The sequence below is a fragment of the Cervus canadensis genome, chromosome 3 (assembly GCF_019320065.1).
Source record: "Cervus canadensis isolate Bull #8, Minnesota chromosome 3, ASM1932006v1, whole genome shotgun sequence".
In the NCBI taxonomy this organism is placed as follows: Eukaryota; Metazoa; Chordata; class Mammalia; order Artiodactyla; family Cervidae; genus Cervus; species Cervus canadensis.
The window spans coordinates 49,469,511-49,493,306 of record NC_057388.1 but is presented as its reverse complement, the minus strand read 5'-3'; the positions used below and the strand labels follow the sequence as shown (position 1 = coordinate 49,493,306).

Here is a 23,796-nt window from a genome sequence, read left to right as displayed (position 1 = left end):
GCCTCCATATGTTTGTGTTTTTAATAGTTTTTTTCCCCCATAGTTGACATCTAATCTTACCACATTGTGATCAGAAAAGATGCTTGAAATGATTTCAATTTTTTTTTAAAAATTTACCAAGGCTAGATTTATGGTTCAGGATGTGATCTATCCTGGAGATGAATCCGTGTGCACTTGAGAAAAATGTGAAATTCATTGTTCTGGGGTGAAATGTCCTATAGATATCAATTAGGTCAAACTGGTCCATTGTATCATTTACAGCTTGTGCTTCCTTGCTAATTTTCTGTTTAGTTGATCTATCTATAGGTGTGAGTGGAGTATTAAAGTCTCCCACTATTATTGTGTTACTGTTAATTTCCTCTTTCATACTTGCTAGCTTTTGCCTTACATATTGCAGTGCTCCTATGTTGAGTGCATATATATTTATAATTGTTATATGTTCTTCTTGGATTGATCCTTTGATCATTATGTGGTGTTCTTCTTTGTCTCTTTTCATGCCCTTTATTTCAAAGTCTATTTTATCTGATATGAGTATTGTGACTCCTGGTTTCTTTTGGTCTCCATTTGTGTGAAATATCCTTTTCCAGCCCTTCACTTTCAGTCTGTATGTGTCCCTTATTTTGAGGTGGGTCTCTTGTAGACAGCATATAGAGGGGTCTTGTTTTTGTATCCATTCAGCCAGTCTTTGTCTTTTGGTTGGGGCATTCAACCCATTTACTTTTAAGGTAATTATTGATAAGTATGATCCCATTGCCATTTACTTCGTTGCTTTGGGTTCGACAAAAAGCTCATAAACCTTTTCTGTGTTTCCTGTCTAGAGGAGATCCTTTAGCATTTGTTGAAGAGCTGGTTTGTTCGTGCTGAATTCTCTCAGCTTTTGCTTGTCTGTAAAGCTTTTGATTTATCCTTCATATTCGAATGAGATCCTTGCTGGGTATAGTAATCTGGGTTGTAGGTTTTTCTCTTTCATCACTTTAAGTATGTCTTGCCATTTCCTTCTGGCCTGAAGAGTTTCTGTTGAAAGATTAGCTGTTATCCTTATGGGAATCCCCTTGTGTGTTATTTGTTGTTTTTCCCTTGCTGCTTTTAATATTTGCTCTTTGTGTGTGATCTTTGTTAATTTGATTAATATGTGTCTTGGGGTGTTTTGCCTTGGGTTTATCCTGTTTGGGTCTCTCTGGGTTTCTTGGACTTGGGTGGCTATTTCCTTCCCCATTTTAGGGAAGTTTTTAACTATTATCTCCTCAAGTATTTTCTTATGGCCTTTCTTTTTGTCTTATTCTTCTGGGACTTCTATGATTCAAATGTTGGGGCATTTAATATTGTCCCAGAGGTCTCTGAGGTTGTCCTCATTTCTTTTAATTCTTTTTTCTTTTTTCCTCTCTGCTTCACTTATTTCCACCATTCTATCTTCCAGCTCACTTATCAGCTGCCTCAGTTATTCTACTGTTGGTTCCCTCCAGAGTGCTTTTGATCTCAGTTATTGCATTATTCATTATTGACTGACTCTTTTACTTCTTCTAGGTCCTTGTTAAACATTTCTTGTATCTTCTCAATCCTTATCTCCAGTCTATTTATCTGTAACTCTATTTTGTTTTCAAGATTTTGAATCATCTTTACTCTCATTATACTGAATTCTTTTTCAGGTAGACTCCCTATCTCCTCCTCTTTGGTTTGGTTTGGTGGGCATTTATCATGCTCCTTTACCTGCTGAATATTTTTCTGCCTTTTCATTTTGTTTAGATTGCTGTGTTAGGGGTGGCCTTTCTTCATGCTGGAAGTTTGTGGTTCCTCTTGATTGTTGAGGTTGCTCCATGTGGGTAGGGTTGAACTAGTGGCTTGTCAAGGTTTCCATTAGGGAAGCTTGTGTTGATGTTCTGTGGGTGGAGCTGGATCTCTTCTCTCTGGAGTGCAATGACGTGTCCAGTAGTGAATTTTGAGGTGTCTATGGGTTTGGTGTGACTTTTGTTTGAATGGCGTACCTTTTCTAAAATCACTTTTATCTCTCTAAACTTTGGAGTCAATTGAGTTCAAATGTAACTCAGTGCACTCATCTCCCTCATTAGTATTCTTCTTCAGAGAGAGAAAAATGATCAAGGGGAGAACTTGAGACGTTTCACTTCATAAAAATGTCTAGCTTTTTTGAGAGTTTTCATTCTCTAAATTGCCCCCAAATAGCTCTACTAGTGAGCATGTATACTTAATTTTGGTAATCTGACTTCAAAATATATACGGGCAACAATAAAACACGACACATTTTACCTCCTTGCATTTCCTCTTACATTGATTCATTTTGCTTAGAAAAAAGGAAAATATACTCACTGAGGTTGTGGTTGTCCTTTTTTTGTCTCTCCTTTGCCAAAGCTCGAGTATCTGTTTCTGATCAAAAGGAAAATAATGGAAACAGTACTTATTTCTACCTTACAATCCTTCCAGTCAACAAAATTCAGAAATACAAGTGAAAATATAATATTACTTACTCCAGGTGGTACAACAAATTTTTTTGCAAATATTTAGAAATTTGAAACAACATATTAGTAAGCAGGCAGTGGCAAAATCTATGGGATTTAAGTAGTAAAACCTGAATTTATATTCTGGCCCTCCATTTAGTAGCCTTGGGGTCTGTTACCTAAGTTCTCATCCGTGAAGTTGGTATGATACCTACTAAATATCATTGTTATGATTAAAAGAAGTAGAGCATACAGTAAATATTAACCTGCTTAATCATTTTTATTAGAATTGTTCTCAGAACTTTAAGATTATTCAAAATTATCTCAACCTAAATTTTCACAACCTACATTTATGATTTCTAAATTCAAAGAATTGAAACTAACTACATTTCTCATATTCCTATCAAACAAATCCATACTTTAAGTAACAGACAATTTATGTGCTATGTGGTTGTAAGCACTTGTGATAGTCAGACTCCAAACTGGCCCACCATGATTCTCATTCATGATAATCATACTTTTGATGGTTCCCTTCCACACTGAATAGGATTGATCTGTGAAACTGATATAATATTGTGGAAATGATTAGTGTGGCTTTCAAGACTAGGTCATAAAAGACATTTTCAGCTTCCCCCTTGGGTGTTCCTAGAATCACTACTTGTCACATCATGAGGACACTTGAGCAGCCCTGTGGAGAGTTCTACATGATAAAGAACCAAGCAGCACTGACTAGAAAGATGTGTGAGTGAACCATCTTGAGAGTGCATCCTCCAGCCTATCAAGTGGCAAATATCTGTATCTCTGGCCAACATCTTGACTGCAACCTTACACAAGGCTCTGAGCTAGAAGCAATTTTATAAATCACCCCTGGATTTCTGAAATATAGAGACTGTATGAGATAATTAACATTTATTATTTCAACCTGTTAAGTTTGGGGTACTTTGTTATATAGCAATAGATAATTAATACAATGTTCTATGAATTATTCTAGTTTTAAAATAGAAATATATAAATATATTTATTAAATTTTGATTATTTGAGATTAAATTAATTAATTTTACTCTAAATAATTTGAATGCATAGATATTTTTGAGTCATTTGTTAGATTCCAAGAATAGAAACATTGCATTTATTAAAAATGCTGATATTAACTAAAGAAATATACTTAAAGATCAATGTTTGAGTGCTGAACTAAAAACATGTTATGGAAATTTCTATTAAATTTTATTTTATTTTATGGAGAAACTAACACTAGACTTGTAAGTGAGGAGATCCTTATTTTGATCAACTTTTGCTTCTAGTCAGATGTATACCATTGGGAAATAACTCCTCTGACTATTTCCTCATCTACCTATTGAAGAAACTTGAAAGTGCCCCTGTAATTCCTTTAAGTTGTAACAATTTTGAAATTTATTATTGAAAACAGAGGGGTTTTTACACACTTGAGAAAGTTAAATGTGAATCATGAAATCTGTGAAACAAGTTGAAAAGAGGAAAGTCTATTTTTTCCTAATCTATTAATCTGTTATTTTGCAAACATGTTAATAAATTGAATATTTGCAATATCAAAATGAACCTATATTAAGTGAAAGTTAGCTAAGTTAAGTTGTTCAGCCATATCCAACTCTTTGCAACCCCATGGACTGCAGTCTGCCAGGGTCCTCCATCCGCGGGATTTTCCAGGCAAGAATACTGAAGTGGTTTGTCATTTCCTTCTGCAGGGGATCTTCCTGACCCAGGGATCGAAACTGAGTCTCCCACACTGTAGGCAGACTCTTTACTGTCTGAGACACCAGGGAAGCCCAAAGTGAAAGTGGAACTTAGTCAAACTGTCATATACATATGACTAGAGGTTATGTGTGTCTATTTGTATTTGTCCAATTCCTAAAATCACTGAGTTGAACTGTAGGTTATACTAACTTGTTGCTTGGTTGTTATAAAGGGAAAAAAGGTGGATTTACTCTTGAAATGTTTCCCATTTTAACTACAGTAAGCCTCCTACTTGTGAATGAGTTCCTTTCCAAGCGTGCACTCAAAAGTCCAATTTGTTTTTAAGTCCAACAAAATTAGCCTAGGTACCCAACTAACACAATCAGCCATATAGTACTCTACTGTAATAGTTTAATAATACTTTCCACACAAATAATACACAAAAAAACACAAAATAAAGAAAACATTTTTAATCTTATAGTACAGCACCTTGGAAAGCCCAGTAGTACAGTACAATAACTGGCAATTCTTAGCAGTACCAGCTAAATCACACGCTTTTACACTTGCTTTCAGACATCCTGGACTTGAGATAAAGATACTGTACTATCGTCCTCCATACAGTAGTGTGCAGTAAAGTACACAAAAGCGCAACCCCTTGAAGAGGATGCACGCTTGTGACAAAGTATGCCAGACAAGCGAACTAACTTACATGATTGAACATGCAAACAAGCGTCCACATCTTTGATATTTTGCAATTTGAAGGTTCATATGTAGAAGACTTACTCTAATTATTTTGATAATATTTCAAAAATTGTCTTTAGATTGGAATTATATGTAACTCATGTCTTACAGAGCTGACTGTTTTCTTAAAGAAAACTATAAAAGCAACATTACCTGTAATTTCTCTTTTCATTGGAAGACTACTTGGACAAGAAGCACTTGTAAGGCCCATATTAACTGGTGAAATTTCCTGCTCACCACTGTACACATCCAAAATACTTCCAGATACCTTTAAAGGAAAAAGGTAGAAAAGATCAATCAAATCTTTGGTGAATATTGATATATTTAGTTGTATTATCTTAAATTGACCAATTGTTAATAGTAATTTGCAATATATAGCATTTTATTTTATACAAAAATGAATATGCATTAACTTTGTAAAATCTTTGGGGAAAGCTTGTGGATAAGATATGTTGAAAAAAGCTATTTGTACTTAAGAAAAAAGGAGAAATTAGTTCACTCATGAAGAAAAATTTTTATTAATATTTACAAAGTTATGGGAATTTGATCCAGCACATTACCTGGTTATAAATGAATAAGATTAAAAATATCACTTTAGACAAAAATCAATATACATATTAGTAAAGCTTGAAAATTCATTACATATCATAAATTAGGCATAATAGTTGAATATTTTGGAAACCTTCTTAATACCATCAGTGCTACCAGCAATTCACAGTCAAGAGGTTTTTTATACTGTTAATTAAGTGAGAAACTTTCTTTCCTTCCTGGAAGGCATACTTTTTCTCATTGTACACTTAATGTTCTAGATTATTATAAATATCCAGCTGGTAACCAAAAGTAGTCTAAAACTGCTTTGCCTCAAGTGGATATAGGGTATATCTAATTATAGCAACACTGCAATTCTTAAAGTGCTCCTTGGGAGTAATTTTTCAGAAAGCTAAGATGCTTTATACACAATTCAAAATTGTACCAATTTGTTATTGAAAATGTGCTTATTGATTGATCTCCTAAGAAAACTAAATTTAAATAATATTCATAACTCAAGTTAATATTTATTATTCCAGAACAACCTACATTTAAAATGCAAGATTTGAGCATTTAAAATATTTCCATTCTAATTATTTTTATTTCATTTCTGGGAAGTCAATCAAGAGCCGAATAAGCAGTACCTGTTTTCTTTAAGAAATTATCAAACAAAGCTATATTCAGATTATTATGGAGACTCTAACTCCTTATTCCCATTTTTTGTAGAACTCCAAGCTGAAGGAAATTTTTTTAATACTTATAAAATCAGACTGAAAATAATTGTGAAGAAAGGACACATGAAGACAAAAATTAGTTTCTGAAATAATAATCTATTAAATTATGTGATTAATATTGTATATTTCTGAGGGAAAATTACTTGGAAAATACAGTGGAAATAAGGCTAATATACAAGTGTATATGCATATCAACAAGAACATTATAGATTGCATATAGTATTATGATGCATGTTTTCATATATTGGTTCTTTTCATTATTTAATCTGTCAGGACTCCTCATCTTTATTTTACATAAATTCATTGATTATATAACAATGAAGGACAGGGAAGTCTGGTGTGCTGCAGTCCATGGGGTCGCAAACAGTTGGATATGACTGAGCAACTGCACAACAACATCATTTTAAAATGTGTTTTTGCAGCTTGGATATTAGAAGTGAGCTACTGAGATATTTATTCCCTCTCAATTTCCTTATCTGAAAAATAGGGACAAGAAAACCTATCAAATTGGATAAATGATGAGTGTAAGTATCAGAATAATACAATTAGAAAGAAATTCTAAAAGCACACATTTCCCTAACATGTGAGTCATTTAGCTATATATGTAGAATTTTAAAGCTTCCAGGTCTTTTTTGAAAACCCTGTTGGTTATAAGTGGAGACATCACCAACCTGAATTGTACATTTGCACTCTGCCTTTGAGAAACATAATGACATACTGAAGAAAAAGACAGGGAGTGAGGGAGGAAGAAGGGGGAAAGAACTACGAAAAGGGCATTTTCCTCTAAAGAGCTTGAAATCAGATAGATTCAATGCAGCAGTAGCAAACAGTAGAAATGTTTAAGAGGAGCCATATTACATTTGCACTGCAACAATAAAGTGATAGGTTCCTAGCTAAAACATTTCACTGGGTTAATATTACTTGGTCTGACCGTACCCAATGCATTTTTCTGTAGAAGTGGGGCTGGAGTTCTGATAATGAATTCAATCCTGCTTAACTGTGGGTCTATCACATCTTCTCCCGACCTTCTGTTGTTCTTCAGTTGCTCCAGTAGTGTCTGACTCTGCAGCCCTGTGAACTGCAGCATGCCAGGCTTCTCTGCCCTTCACCATGTCCTGGAATTGATCAGACTCATGTTCATTGAGTTGGTGATGCCATCCAAACATCTCATCTTCTGTCATCCCCTTCTCCTCATGTCTTCTATCTTTCCCAGCATCAGGATATTTTCCAGTGAGTCACCTCTTCGAATCAGGTGGCCAAAGCGTTGGAGCTTCAGCTTCAGCATCAGTCCTTCCAATAAACATTCAGGATTGATCTCCTGTAGGATGGACTGGTTTGATCTCCTTGCAGTCCAAGGGACTCTTGAGAGTCTTCTCCAACACCACAGTTCAAAGCATAATTCTTTGGTGCTCAGCCTTCTTCATGGTCCAACTCTCACATCAACACACAACTACTGGAAAAACCTAGCTTTGACTAGATGGACCTTAGCTGGCAAAGTAATGTTTCTGCTTTTTAATACACTGTCTATGTTGGTCATATCTTTCCTTCCAAGAAGCAAGTGTCTTCTAACTTCATGGCTGCAGTCACAATCTGCAGCGATTTTACAGCCCAAGAAAATAAAGTCTCTCATCATTTCCATTGTTTCTACATTTGCCATGAAAAGATGAGACTGGATGTCATGATCTTAGTTTTTTGAATGCTGAGTTTTAAGCCAAATTTTTCACTCTCCTCTTTCACTTTCATCAAGAGGCTCTTAGCTCCTCTTCACTTTCTGCCATAAAGGTGGTGTCATCTGCATATATGAGGTTATTGATATTTATCCCTGCAATCTTGATTCCAGCTTGTGTTTCATCCAGCCTGGCATTTTGCATGATGTACTCTGCATATAAGTTAAATAAGCCAAGTGGCAATATACAGCCTTGATGTATTCCTTTCCCAATTTTGAACCAGTCGTTGTTCCATTTCCATTTCTAACTGCTTCTTCTTAACCTGCATATAGTTTTACCAGGAGGCAGATAAGGTGATCTGGTATTCCCATATCCTTAAGAATTTTCCAGTTTGTTGTGATCCACACAGTGAAAGTGTAGTCAATGAAGCAGAAGTAGATGTTTTTCTGGAATTTTCTTGTTTTTTCTATGATCCATTGGATGTTGGCAATTTGATCTCTCATTCCTCTGCCTTTTTGAAAACCAGTTGAACATTTGGAAGTTCTCAGTTCACTTACTGTTGAAAGGCTAACTTGGAGAATTTTGAGTATTACTTTGCTAGTGTGTGAAATGAGTGCAATTGTGCTGTAGTGTGAACATTCTTTGACATTGTCCTTCTTTGGGACTGAAATGAAAACTGGCCTTTTCCAGTCCTGTGGCCACTGCCGAGTTTTCCCAATTTGTTGGTATATTGAGTGCAGCACTTTCATAGCATTATCTTTTAGGATTTGAAATAGCTTAGCTGGAATTTCATCACCTCACTAGCTTTGTTCATAATGATGCTTCCTAAGGTCCACTTGACTCCCACTCCAGGATGTCTGGCTCTAGGTGAGTGATCACACCATCGTGGTTATCTAGATCATTAATATCTCTTTTGCATAGTTCTGTGTATTCTTGCTGCTGCTGCTGCTGCTAAGTCACTTCAGTCGTGTCCAACTCTGTGTGACCCCATAGACGGCAGCCCATCAGGCTCCCCCGTCCCTGGGATTCTCCAGGCAAGAACACTGGAGTGGGTTGCCATTTCCTTCTCCAATGCATGAAAGTGAAAAGTGAAAGTGAAGTTGCCCAGTCGTGTCCAACTCCCAGCGACCCCATGGACTGCAGCCTACCAGGCTCCTCTGTCCACGGGATTCTCCAGGCAAGAGTATTGGAGTGGGTTGCCGTTGCCCTCTCCGGTATTCTTGCTACCTCTTCTTAACATCTTCTGCTTCATCTGTTCTCCTTCCTGACATCTTCTGTTAGGTCCATACAATTTCTGTCCTTTATTGTGCCCATCTTAGCATGAAATATTCCCTTGATATCTCTAATTTTCTTGAAGAGATCTCTAGTCTTTCCCATTCTACTGTTTTCCTCTATTTCTTTCATTGATCACTGAGGAAGGTTTTCTTATCTCTCCTTGCTATTCTTTGGAACTCTGCATTCAGATGGGTATATCTTTCCTTTTCTCCTTTGCCTTTCACTTGTCTTCTTTTCTGTGCTATTTCTAAGTCCTTCTCAGACAACCATTTTGCCATTTTGCATTTTTTTCCCCCTTGGGGATGGTTTTGATCACTGTCTCCTATACAATGTTACAAATCTCTGTCCATAGTTCTTCAGGCACTCTGTTCTATCAGATGTAATCCCCTGAATCTATTGGTCACTTCCACTGTATAATTGTAAGGGATTTGATTTAGGTCATACCTGAATGGCTTAGTGGTCTTCCCTACTTTCTTCAACTTTACTCTGAATTTTGCAATAAGGAGTTCATGATTTGAGCCACAGTCAGCTCCTAGTTTGTTTTTACTGACTGTATAGAGCTTCTCTATCTTCCACTGCAAAGAATATAGGCAATCTAATTCCGGTACTGACCATCTGGTGATGTCCATATGTAGAGTCACCTCATGTGTTGTTGAAAGAGGGTGTTTGCTATGACCTTGGTTATTGTCTAATTTATGCCCTGAAGCATAATGATTAATATCCTATTTAATTTTATGTTGTACGTATTACTCTATTTCATGTAAATGGCTAATTACTTTTTAAATATCATTAGACAATTGGTTTCAATGTCAAAATATGTAATATATTTCACATAATCTAAATAGCCTTTTCTCCATTGAAAGATATGAGTAAAATATTAAGGAAAACTTAAAGATTACATACATATCAGAAAAGGCTTACAAATCAAAGTTATAATCTACTTAAGTATTAAAGTCTAAGTGTAGGCTTTATCTTACAGACTAGTAAGCAACTGGATAGATATTTTATGAAGAAATATTTATTATTCTGGTTAAAAATCATTACTTTTTTCAGAAAAGCAAAATCATTGACATAGCAATAGGGAAATATAATTATTAGAAACAAACTCACAAATTTTAAAAACACCTAGTAAAGAATTTATTATAAAATATTTTCAGCAAGGTAGAATATATCTTGTCTTTTCTTAAGACAATTCTTTCTTGTAGAAAAAAAGTGAATGCTTGATCTAAGAAATTGTTTTGAAGTGAGAAGTGACCAACAGTGATTCCTGGTGTCCAAAATTCTCTACCCTAGATTTTTCATATCTCTCTACTAAGGTCATAGAGACCGAAATGAACTGGGAACTGGTATTCCCATATAAACAATACCTTTCACAGTAGCCAATATTCCCTAAAGAAAATGAGCTTACAGGTCAAAATATCAAAGCATTCAAGAAAAATGATTATTTTAAAAGTTCAGCAACATTTAATGTTAGAAATAACATCAAATGCAAAAATTTTAGAAATTTAAAAAAAGATTACATGAAACCAAGTTTTAAAAATTGATCTAATACACACTCTAAAGAAATAAAGGATGATGTTTGCAATAATTTATAATCTAAAATGGAACTTCCCTGGTGGTTTTGTGGTAAAGCATCTGCCTCCTAATTCAGGAGATGTGGGTTTGATCCCCAGATTGGGAAGATTCCCTGGAGAAGGAAATGGCAACCCACTCCAGTACTCTTGCCTAGGCAATCCCATGGACAGCAAACCTGGTGGGCCACAGTCCATGGGGTCACAGAAGTGTTGAACACTACTGAGTGACTAAACAACAACAGTAATAATCTAAAATAAGGACTAGTAAACATAAAAAAGGCCAAAGTGATCATGAAGAAATAGGAGAGATGAAAATATAATGCCTGAAAAAAGAAGAAAATCATAAAATGGAAAAATAGCATAATACATAAACTAAGAAAGAAATAAAGGAATTAGTAAATTATAAAAACCAAATTAATCTCTCAGGAAGATGAGCGACCAAGAAACCAAGCATATAAAAGAAAATCTAATTAGTATGAAGGACAGAATTATTAGAACTAAAATATAGATAGGTATTAGGAGAGTCAGGGAGAGAAAAAAATAAAAAAAATAAAAATTGGAAGGAAGAAAATACTTTAAGAAAGAATAGAGATGCATCCCAGAATTAACACTAAATCAAAGATGAAACTCTTGTCTTTAATCTCGTCTTATTTTGTTATTTTATTTTGACTTAAAAATCAAAGGGCCTATAGAATATCAAAGAAGAAAAACTTACACCCTGATGCATTACAATTAGGAATGTACAATGACAAACAGAAAATGTAGAAGCATAATAGTAAGAAGAGATTATGTTCAAAGGAATAAGAATATTATAAACATAAACATTTTCAATAGCAAAACGAATGAAAAAAGAAACTGAATGAAAAGATCTTAAAACACAGAGTTTTATATCTAGCCCAATATAATCTATGTGTGAGGTCATGATAAAAAATATTCTGAAAATTATAAAATGGTTAAGAATGCTTACCCACAAATACAAACACTGAAGACAGTTTGGTATGAAGTAAATATGATATAAATAAATAAAACATGTTATAAATAGAATATTAAGTATCTTGGTAAACTGGCTGTAGTCTAAAAGAGAATAGGGGAATCAAGATAAAAAATAAAATAAACTATATAACCACCTGATCTGCCTCTTGCGAAACCTGTATGCAGGTCAGGAAGCAACAGTTAGAATTGGACATGGAACAACAGACTGGTTCCAAATAGGGAAAGGCTGTATATTGTCACCCTGCTTATTTAACTTATATGCAGAGTACATCATGAGAAATGCTGGGCTAGATGAAGCACAAACTGGAATCAAGATTGCTGGGAGACATACCAATAACCTCAGAAATGCAGATGACACTACCCTTATGGCAGAAAGTGAAGAAGAACTAAAGAGTCTCTTGATGAAAGTGAAAGAGGAGTGAAAAAGTTGGCTTAAAGCTCAACATTCAGAAAAGTAAGATCATGGCATCTGGTCCCATCACTTCATGGCAAATAGACTGGGAAACAATGGAAACAGTGACAGACTTTACTTTTGGGGGCTCCAAAATCACTGCAGATGGTGACTGCAGCCATCAAATTAAAAGACCTTTGCTCCTTGGAAGAAAAGTTATGACCAAGCTAGACAGCATATTAAAAAGCGGAGACATTACCAACAAAGGTCCGTCTAGTCAAAGCTATGGTTTTTCCAGTAGTCATTATGGATGTGAGAGTTGGACTATAAAGAAAGCTGAGCGCCAAAGAATTGATGTTTTTGAACTGTGTTGTTGTAGAACTCTTGGACTGTAAGGAGATCCAACCAGTCCATCCTAAAAGAAATCAATCCTGAATATTCATTGGAAGGACTGATGCTGAAGCCGAAACTCCAATACTTTGGCCACCTGATGTGAAGAACTGACTCATTAGAAAAGACCCTGATGCTGGGAAAGATTGAAGGCAGGAGGAGAAGGGGATGACAGAGAACGAGATGGTTGGAAGGCATCATGGACTCAATGGACATGAGTTTGAGTAAACTCAGGGATTTGGCAATGGACAGGGAGGCCTGGCATGTTGCAGTCCATGGGGTCACAAAGAGTTGGACACGACTGAGTGACTGAACTGAACTGATATAACCATATAACTGCATATTAAATCTAGATAATATCAGTATGATAGGGTTGGAGTAGTAAGGAACTGAGTGAATGTATAAGTGGTAAAAAGGAAAAAAGTACTAAAGAAAAACATATTAAAATATGTGACACACATAATAAAATAAAATGAGAAAAACAGGTGAAAAATATCAACAGTGATAATAAATGTAAATAGGTCAAATTCCTCAACTAAAAGTTTGACAGTTCAGTTAAAAAGATAGTGTTTAGATTTATGTAATTTACAAGAGACACAGCTGCAAGGACAAAGAACACACAAGATTGAAATTTAAAAGATGGGAAAAAATATGCCCAGCAAATTATAACCATAGGAAGCTGATGCAGCTATATTAATATCAGATAAAATAGACTAAAATTAGAAAAATTATTAGGGGTAGAGATAGTCACTATCTAAAAATAAAGAATTCAATTCTCCAAAAAGGCATAGCAATTATAAGCAGATGTGTACCTAATACAACAGGGAAGACTGTAACATTTTCAGGAAACATACTATCTGAATTTTGTACAAATATTTCCAGACAATAGAGACAATAGGGAAACATAGTATTGGAAGAAAGTATGAAGCAGAATGTTTGAACTACAAGGAGAAATAAATAAATCCATCAAAATCGTGAGAGATTTCAAGATATTTCTTCCTGTTTTTGAAAGGTCAAGTAGAAAAAAATAATCAGTAATGTTCTAGTTTTGAACAATAAAAGTGAAATCTTGTCCTAGTAGACATGTATATAGTTCTGTATCTAAAAATTACAAATATACAATATTTTCCAAGTACATACAGAACATATATAAATGTTGATCATATACTTATCACCAAAAACAAAAAATGAAAAACTTCAAAAATGTCACTGAGTCCTTGATTACCTAAATATTTAGAAATTTTTAAATGATTCAAGAGTAAAGACAAAATCACACTGGAATTCAAAAATAAATGAAAGATATTGAAAACACATGTAAGGAAACTTTTGGAATATGGCAAAGTAATGTTTTGAAGGAAATTTATACCCTTAAATATGAGGAAAAAATAGATAAAATTTGAAATTTGATAGACTAAGTATATTTCTCAAGAATTCAGAAAAATCACCAAAAAACCCCAAAGCAAGTAAAACAGATAGTAATATAAGATCATAAATCAGTGAAAAACAAAACAATGCAAAAGACAAAATTTTGTTTTGTTTTTTCAGTTAGCAAACTTGACAGGCCTCTTGTAAGACTAACTAAAGGAATAAAGACTAAACAAATGATATTTTAAATCAAAGAGGGATATAACCATAGTACAATTTAGATTTATGTTTTTTCCTCAAGGAACAGGAACAAACAAGATTGGGATACCTGTTTTCACCACTTCTTTTAAACATAGTATTGGAAGTCCTAGCCACAACAACTAGTCAAAGAAAAGAAAGTCATCCAAACTGAAAAGGTATAAGTAAAAATATCTTTGTTCACAGATGACATGATCTTATATTTAGAAAATCATGAGATTCATAAACACACATACACACACAACAGTATGAAAGCTAATACATGAATTCAGCCAAGTGGCAGAATAAAAAATCAACATGCAAAAATATGTTGCATCTTTACACACTAACAATGAACAATCTGGAAGGATATTAAGAAATCAATTTCATGTATAATAACATCAAAAAGAATAAAATACTTGGGATTAAATTTAACCAAGGAGGAAAAGACTTCGATATCAAAAACTAAAAAATGCATTGCTTAAAGAAATTAAAGAAGATATAAATAAATGGAAAGATATCCCATGTTTTTTGATGAGAAGACTTAGTATCAGGGCAGTGCTATCCAGAGCAATCAACAGATGCCTCAAATCCACATTAAAATCCGAACAGTGGTTTTTGCAGAAATATAAAAACCCACACTAAATTCATATGAAGTCCGATGGGACCCTGAATAGTAAAAATTACTTCGAAAAGAACAAAGTTGGAGGGATTAAACTTCCATATTTAAAACTTATTACAAAACAATTGTAATCAAAACAGTGTGGCACTGATGTAAAGACAGACATATAGAGAGTGGGATAGACAGTCCATAAATTATTACTCAAATATATGGTCAAATGATTTTTGGTAAGGGTACCAAGGCTATTCAATGGGGAAAGGATAAATTCTTCAACAAATAATCTTGAGAAAGCTAGAGAGCCATGTGCAGAAGGAAGTTGGACTCTTACACCATGAACAAAATTTACTCAAAAGGGATCAACAACTTGAACATATGAGTTAAGGCTATAACATTCCTAGAAGAAAAGATAAGGAAAATCTTCATTAAAAAATTGGGTTTGGTGATGATTTTTTAGGTATAATATCAAAATCACAGGCAACAGCAACAACCAAAACAGATAAACTGGATTTCATAAAATTTAAAACTTTTGTACATTAAAGGACACTATCAAGAGAGTGAAGGGACAACCCACAAAATGGGAGAGATTATTTACAAATCATTTATCTGTTAAGAGATTAATATCTAGCGACATAAAATAAACTCCAATGACTCACAGAAACAGCAACAAAAACATTCCAATTTTAAAAATGAGCAAAGAACTTAAATAGACATTTCTCCAAAAAAGACTTCTAAATGGTCAAAAAGGACACTGAAATATATTCAACATCATTAGTCATTAGGGAAATATAAATCAAACCCACGTTTTACCACTTCACCCTCATTAAGATGATTGTTATGAAAAGAAAGGAAAGCAAGTTTTGGTGAGGATGCAGAGAAACTGTTACCCTTGTGCCTTGCTGCTGAGAATGTGAAATGGTGCAGCCACTGTGGAAAATAGTATGACAGTTCTTCAAAAGTTAAACATAAGTTAGCTTATTATCAGCAATTTCTCACCTCTAAGTATATACCAGTAACAGTCGAAAGTAGATTCTCAAACAGATACTTGCACACAAATGTTTATAGAAGCATTAAATAGCCTAAGGGTAGTAACAACCCTAATGCCCATCAATAGATGAATGAATAATGGATAAATGAAATGTGGATAATGGACAAATGAAATATACCATACATATTATGGTATATTACTTAGCCATAAAAGGGAATGAAGTATTAATACATGTTATGATATTTATGAATCTTGAAAACATTATGTTAAGTGAAATAAGCTGATAGGAAAGGACAAATATATGATTCCATTTACATGAAATACCTGAAATACATGAAATTCAAATATAAATTTGAATAGTCAAATTTATACAGATAGAAAGGAGAATAAAGGTTATTAAAGTCTGGAGATAAGGAAAATGAGGAGTTATTATTTAATTGGTGACATTTTTTAATGTTTTCTGTTTGTAAGAATGAAAAATCTCTGTGAGTGTACAGTGATAATGATTGCACAACATTGTGAATCTACGTCATGCCACTGAATTATACACTTTAAAATGTTTAGGATGGCAAATTTTATGTTATGCATATTTTACCATAATAAAAAAGATAAGAGATATTACCTACAATAATTTTCTAATAACTGTGAATGCTTAGGTGAAATAGATAAATTTATAGAAAAACATTATTTAGTAGAACTGACTACATAATAATTAACAGCTTGAATAGTCTTATGATTACTGAAGAAATAAAAAAATACTTTAAACATATTACACAAGAAAATATCTGGATTAGACAGTTTTATGGACAAGACTCACACTTTCAGGAAACATACCATCTCAATTTTGTACAAACATTTCCAGACAATAGAGACAGAGGGAATATGTTCCAATTCATTGAGACTGAAACCATATGAAAACATTATAAGAAAAAATATTACAGACCCATTTTATTCATGACTATAAATCTTAAGTAAAACATTATTACTTATTTAAATTCAAGAGCATATAAACAAGGTAACTTGCCATAATCAAATTGGGTTTCCCATAAATATATTTTATGATGTTAAAAGAGAAAAGAAACCATATGATCATCTCAATAGATTTAAAAAACTATCTGATAAAACTCAATCCCATTTATTAAAAATTATTAGTTTGTGAGAAGGTGACAACTTTCAATAATAGAAAAATATTGCTTTGCATGTTTAAAATCAATGCTTCCCTATGAGGATTAATTGTTCATATATCCATTTACTCTCATCAGGTCAAATACAATAAAGGACAACATAAATGATCTGACCTAAATTCCACATATGTTTTTTTCTGTTTGGTTTCTTTGCTCTCCATATATTAGATCCAATCTATTACTCAGTTATGATATTTTTTTCTTTTAAGTTATTTTGTTCATTGTTGTTCAGTCACTAAGTTGTGTCTGACTCTTTGCAACCCCATGGACTGCAGCACACCAGGCTCCTCTGTCCTACACTAACTCCTGAAAAGTGAAAGTGAAAGTCGCTTAGTTGTGTCCCAATCTGGGACCCCATGGGCTACAGTCCATGGAATTCTCCAGGCCAGAATATGGAGTGGGTAGCCTTTCCCTTCTCCAAGAGATCTCCAGGGATCAAACCCAGGTCTCCCGCATTGCAGACAGATTCTTTACCATCTGAGCCACAAGGGAAGCCCAAGAATACTGGAGTGAGTAGCTCCCTTCTCCAGTGGATCTTCCTGACCCAGGAATCGAACCGGGGTCTCCTGCATTCTAGGCGGATTCTTTACCAACCAAGGTATGAGGGACACTAACTCCTGGAGTTTGCTCAAATTCATGTTTATTGAGTAGGTGATGTTACCTAATCATCTCATCCTCTGCCACCCCCTACTCCTTTTGCCATCAATCTTTCCCAGCATCAAGGTCTTTTCCAATGAGTTGACTCTTCACATCAGGTGGTCAAAGTATTGGAGCTTCAGCATCAGTCCTTCCAACGAATATTCAAAGTTAATTTTCTTTAGTACTGACTGGTTAAATCACTGGTCAGTTTAAATTTTCTTCCATACTCTCACATCTCAAGATCCTCAAGGCCTTCAGCCTAAATTATGTCCTTTCTTCCAGCATCCCTCCATTCCTCTCAGTTAGTTCCCAAATGCTGCTCTCAGACAAACTCATGTTTTGAAATACAACTTTCTTCTGATCTCTCCTAGCTCAAACATGAAATCTGTTTTTCCCCTTTAGCTCATATATTAAGCTCAAACTCTTATGTCTAGTTCTCAAAAATCTCATTCAATGGTCCCACATTATCTAATCAATATTATTTATTGCTACTAACAAGTTCTGAAAGATTTCTCATCACCACATACAAATATGTAGACTATGTCCAAAAATAGATTTTCCACTCCAGTGGGAGGGAGGAAGAAAGAGGATAGAATGTTGTCAAATGGAACCTATGAATCCACATATGAAGAATTTTTTAAAGATAATAAAAAAGAAGCATTATCATAACATATATATGCAAAGTCATAGATAGTTGAGTTTTTATTATATGCCCGATATTCAACTAAGCATGTCTCATAGTAATAACAAATAGCAGAATTTCAAGTAATCTTTATAACAACTTTATGAGTGAAGTCTCATAGTTACCATGTTAAATATAAATAATTAAAAGTCTGAAAAAATAAGTAATTATCTCAAGATCATACAGTTGTAATAAATAGAAGACTTGGGGTTAAAATTTAGGTCTAACACAGAGGCTAGATTCTTTACTACCTATCTGATTGTGGAAGGGACCCTGCCTTAACATTTTTAATTGTAAAAAGTATTTTGAAAATTCAAAATGTTGGAAGCCATTGGAGAATATTTATCTGTTTTATTCTTTGCCACTGATATTTTCTGCACCTCAAATGTCCTCATACCTTCTTAAATATCAAAATACAATCTACAGGCTCAACTTAAGATTCAAACCATCTCCAGCACTCTCCCTTATGGCATCCTGGTTTAATATTTTTCTTCACCAAAACACTACAGTACTGGAAAACTTGACCACAAATTTAATAACTTTATTACCACAAATTTAATAACTTAATTTGTTTTTATTGTTTCACCCTTCTTCATTTATAATCTTCATTTATAATCATTTATAAGCAAGGGAGAGGGTACCATTGTATATACTCATCATGTTTCTGAAAATTGGTTATTTATCTAAAACTGGTAATTTTCTGGAGATATACACATGTGCATTTGTGTGTGTATAGATACATATATATACACACATATACAATATGCATATGTGTATTATATATATATTACATATGTGTGTGATCATGTTATGTGTATGATGTATCTATCTCCCAGATAATCTCATTATAAACACAGAAAAAGAAAGAAAATCATCTATATACTTACATATTATATTTCCAGATAATTTTTCAGAATACAAAAAGAAAAAAACTTATAAATCCACACACAGATGTGAATGTGTGATATCTATATTTCTATATTTATATCAGACATTTAGTGGGAGTTTCATGGGAAAATGAGGGGAAATTTTAAGTTGTTTGGATTCCCTATTTTGCTTTTCTCTGAAGACATTTATTGTGAATGCAAAATGGCAAAACTGAACATTAGACTATTAGATAGAATAACTGTAGGCATAGAAAGAAGATAAATTTTAGGAATAAAAAGTGAGCTCTGTAGGACAGCATATATCACACAATGTAAGCACACATAAAAACGGCACTTAAAAGATTATTTTATTTCCTTTTGTGTGTTTATTCATTTAAACATGGTAAACTAGATTTTTCCAGTTTTAGGACACTCACAATTGATCTCTCTCTGACTTTATTTTCTTTGTTGAAGCAGGGCTATGAGGTTTGAATGATAAACATTGAAAAGAGAAGTCCCACTGAGTTATTATTTTTTTGTTCTATTATAAGTGAATAAAAATAATCTGTTGGGCGGGAGTGGGAGATTCCTATCCTTGACCAGCTGGCTCAAAACACAAATAGAAAAGATAAAACACAAAACAGAGAATGGTAACATAGAAACTGCTTTTGCATCATATATTTCTTATGTATAGGAAATCTATTTTATATATATATATATATATATATATATATAGTCTACTTAGTACTAAATCAATGAGAACAGTAATTTAACGTAAACACTACAACAAATAATTAATGGAACACTCACTTTTTGAAAACAAAGTTCAAATAAAAGAGCATTTTAAACAGTTTTTAACTAGACTACAAAAATATTTTTACTATAGCCAGAGCATTAAAAAACTATCTTGTAAGAAAACAAGCTTGTCAATACAGCAGATTATAAATTACACTTTCAAAGCTCAACTTCTACATACCTTATTTTATCGACTATTAGTTTATAAAGTTTAAATTCAGTATTTAAGGTGGTTTCATCTCCAAACATTGAAAGAATTCCAAAATGCACTTGCTCACCAGTTTTAACTTTGAAGTGTCTATAACCTTCACAATAGCAATGGTTTTCTCTTTCTCCTTCATCATTTTCTTTTCCTTACACTTGCAAACAATAACTGGGAGAGCTGTGCAGAAACTTCTAAGGTGAACTTTGGTTCTTCCTTGGACTTTAAGTCTAATCTGGTCTAGATTGTGATTGACAAAAGCTTGCTTGCTGGTGTTACGCAGTCCTTTCAAGTTCCAACCAAGCACAGGGGGTTGTTAATATTTACTCAATCTCTGTCTCTGAAATAGTCTTGAACTATAATAGTTTACTGAGATTGCCAAGTGCCACCGGCATTTACAAAGCTATGATTGAAAAATACCCATCTATGATAAAATAAATAAGTTACTCTTGAAAGGAAGAGGTGAAATGAAGACCAAAGGGTAGAAGTTATAGAGAGACGAGTTTAAACTCAGAAGCTAACAATTCTTTAGCTGGAATGTGGCAGAGGGTCAGATCAGGCTAAGGTTCCTTCAGATCCTAAGATTTTTACAGTTCTATGAAATGACTTCTTTCTGAGGCTGCTAGTACCACAGAGTGGGTAAGATTATTGCATCTAGTGTCATACAGGATTGGATTCAAACCCCTACCCTGACATTCACTAACTGTATGAACTTGAGTGAGTTACTGAACTTCTCTAAGCCTCTTTTCTTATTTGTAAAATGCTAATAGGTAATAGTTTCTATCTTATATGTTTGTTGTAGTAATTAAATTTTCATGAAAAGTGTTTTACACAATTCTTGTCCCACAGCAAGTACCCAAGGCACAGTAGCTATCATTACTACTGTTATCCTTACTGCTGCTTATTGCCATTAAAAAAATTTCTAAGTGGTAATGCATAATGGAAACAACTTTTAAAAATATTATGTGTTAATTTTAAAATATTTATTTCATGTGCATTTGCTGAGCACCTATCATTTGCTAGGCATTGTACTGGGACCTGAGAATAAACTAATGAACAGGTCACTCTCTCAGCTTTAGGGACACAGCAGTGAATAAGGCAGACAAAATCACCAACTTCAAGGAGTTCACATTCTAGGGTAGGAGTAGACAATAAACGGGTAAATAATATAATAAACCAAATAATTTTTGCAACTCTAATCCTAACCATCAGAGGGAATTAAATAAGATACTGATGTAGGATGTGCGGGATGGGGTCTTTCTGCTAGGGTTATTGGGGAAGGCCTCTCTGACAAGTTGATATTGATTAAAGATCTGAGGCATAAAAAGACAGTCATGCAAAGATCTGGGACAAAACCATTCCAAGCCTAAAAAAGGAAGTTCAATAGTCCTAAAATGATAACTTGCATGTCACATTTAGTGAGCAGGAAGAAGGCTATCAAGACCAGAGCCTAAAGTTAAAGGGAAGTGCTGACTATGAAGTGTCTTGGTTATACTCTGAGGATTTCAGGAAGTTAGCAGAATGTTAAGCAAGGAGAAACAGGATCTGATTTTTGCTGTGTGAAGACCATTCTGGCTGCTGTGTGATCCACAGATGTACAGGGGACAGAAGTTGCAGAGAAATTAGGTTAGAGTCAGTTTCTGACATTCAAGTAAGAGATGATGATAGCCTGGAAAAGGGTTTCAGTAGAGTAGCTGATAAGTTGTGAGATTCAGGAAATCTTGGGTCCTGATTAGAACAGTATGCTGATAAATATGGGGATGTGGGAGTAAGAGAATGAAGAAGAATGACTTTTTTTGAGGGAGAAGGAAATGGCAACCCACTCCAGTGTTCTTGCCTGGAGAATCCCAGGGACGGGGGAGCCTGGTGGGCTGCCGTCTATGGGGTTGCACAGGGTCGGATACGACTGAAGCGACTTAGCAGCAGCAGCAGCAGTTCTAGATAGGTAGGGAGGGGAACAAAAACTTCTTTTCAGTCATATTAGTTTGAGATCTCTGTTAGAAGAACAAAACATGTTAGGGTAGCAGTAAGACATGTGAATCTAGCATTAGGGGAGAGAGCTAGGCTGGAGAAGGGTTGCAATTACTGATGGAACTTATAGGTACATGAGAAAAGAAGATTTAAGTCTGAGCCTAGGAGCACTTTAGCATCTAGAAGTCTATTAGAAACGAAAGAACCAGCAAGGTGGGTGAAAAGGCAAAAAATATAGTGCCACAGAATCCCAGTTAATACTTCAAGAAGGAGAGTGGTCAACCATGGCAAAGGCCACGAAGAAATCAAGTTTGGTGAGAATGGAGAATTAACTATTGGCTTCAGTATTGGTTGGTTTTAAGAGCTCTTTTGGAATTATAGGGAAATAGCTGTACTGGACAGTAGAGAATGGGAGGTGAGGAAATGGAATTGGTGAAAATGGAAGCAGAGACATTGGGAGGGAGGTAGTGGAGTCATGAAATGGTGTGGTAGCCAGAAAGGAACTGTATTCAAAGGCAATCATTTGATTTGGTTTATTTTTGAGGAATCTTAATAAAGGCAAGTGTAATACTGCTATTTGTAATCCAATACATTATAATAGACTAATGATATAGGAGAAGCTACTACTTAAAGAGGGAAGTATTTGCGAAGGTAAAAATTAGTGGGGTCTAGGACACAAGTAGTTGGACTAGCTTTAGGTTATGAGCTGGGACAATTCTATTCAAATAGAAGGGATGGCAGAGAAAATCAAAACAGATACTGGTGGTTTTGTAGAATTTGTGATACAAAGCTAACAAGTAAGTCCTAATCTGATTGCATATATTTTCTCTCTGAAATATGTTGTGATAGAGAAATCAGCTAGAATATGGAGAATGGTGGAGATTTGAGAAGAGAAAGTAGATTAATGTTGTCTCATTTAATTAGAACTTTAACCAAGGAATAGCTGTAGTATTGTCTGGTAGTAGTGAAAGCCCCTATGAAATTTTTGTGATGTATTGGAGGTGAGTACTATGAGCAAGGTAGTGAAATTTTATCCATTCAGCTTCTCAGGTAAAGATGTGGAATAAGATGAAAAAATAAGTTTAGTCAGGATTGGGCTTTTGTTAGGAAAAGAAAATGAAGAAAAATGGGTATATGTTAAGAGTATTTGCAAAATAAATGGTTATAGTGCTTAACCAAGCATAGGTTAAGGAAGAAATTTTCAAAATGTCATGAGTGGAAAATAACAGCTATTGAAAAGAGTGATGGAGTCAATTAACTTGGAGTCTCCACAAGCTTGAACAATTGTTGAAGTAAGAAATTAGACTAGGTGCACTGAAAAAGAAATGGAACATAATGGTCAAAAAATATGAGAGAAAAATGCTATAGAATAGAAAAATACATAATGAGATCTGGGATGTCATCATGTGAAGGATGGCTGGAGAATGAGGAGAGAAATACCATTGACCCCAAAAAGACTGAGAAACTGAGAGGTTTGGTGTTGATGAAAGCACAGCTGATTTGGCTGAATGTGTCTTGCACTTTGGGTCTTTTCAGTCCAATTTACACAATTGTTACAGTAAGAACTAATTGGCAAGTAGCTAGCTCTCTTGTTTAAATAGAAATTAAGAGGTAACTTCTCCTTAGCTATTCTGAGTCTAGTCACTAATTGCACAATATTCATTTCTGTGTCAGAAATACTGGGACTAAGTTGAACTGTGAAAACCCTGAACTAGTCCGTTCAATCTGGGGAAGTCTGAAGGACCACTACAAGTGGTCCAAGCTACCCCAGAGCAGCTTCTAAGCTTTCCACCAA

At 34.4% G+C, this 23,796-nt stretch overlaps 1 protein-coding gene across 3 annotated transcripts in view; it reads right to left on the bottom strand.

Moving 5' to 3' along the window:
• TFEC (transcription factor EC) overlaps positions 1–23,796 on the bottom strand; it is a 91,920-nt gene that overhangs the window by 13,464 nt on the left and 54,660 nt on the right. For 2 of the 3 annotated variants that reach the window (XM_043463138.1, XM_043463139.1), the window contains 2 exons: positions 5,055–5,169; positions 2,323–2,379 (listed from right to left, as the gene is read on the bottom strand). In XM_043463138.1, the coding sequence (XP_043319073.1) occupies positions 2,323–2,379; positions 5,055–5,169 (172 nt within the window). Of the gene's footprint in view, positions 1–2,322; positions 2,380–5,054; positions 5,170–20,106; positions 20,654–23,796 lie in introns of those variants that run through there. The other variant, XM_043463140.1, reaches the window with a different exon arrangement.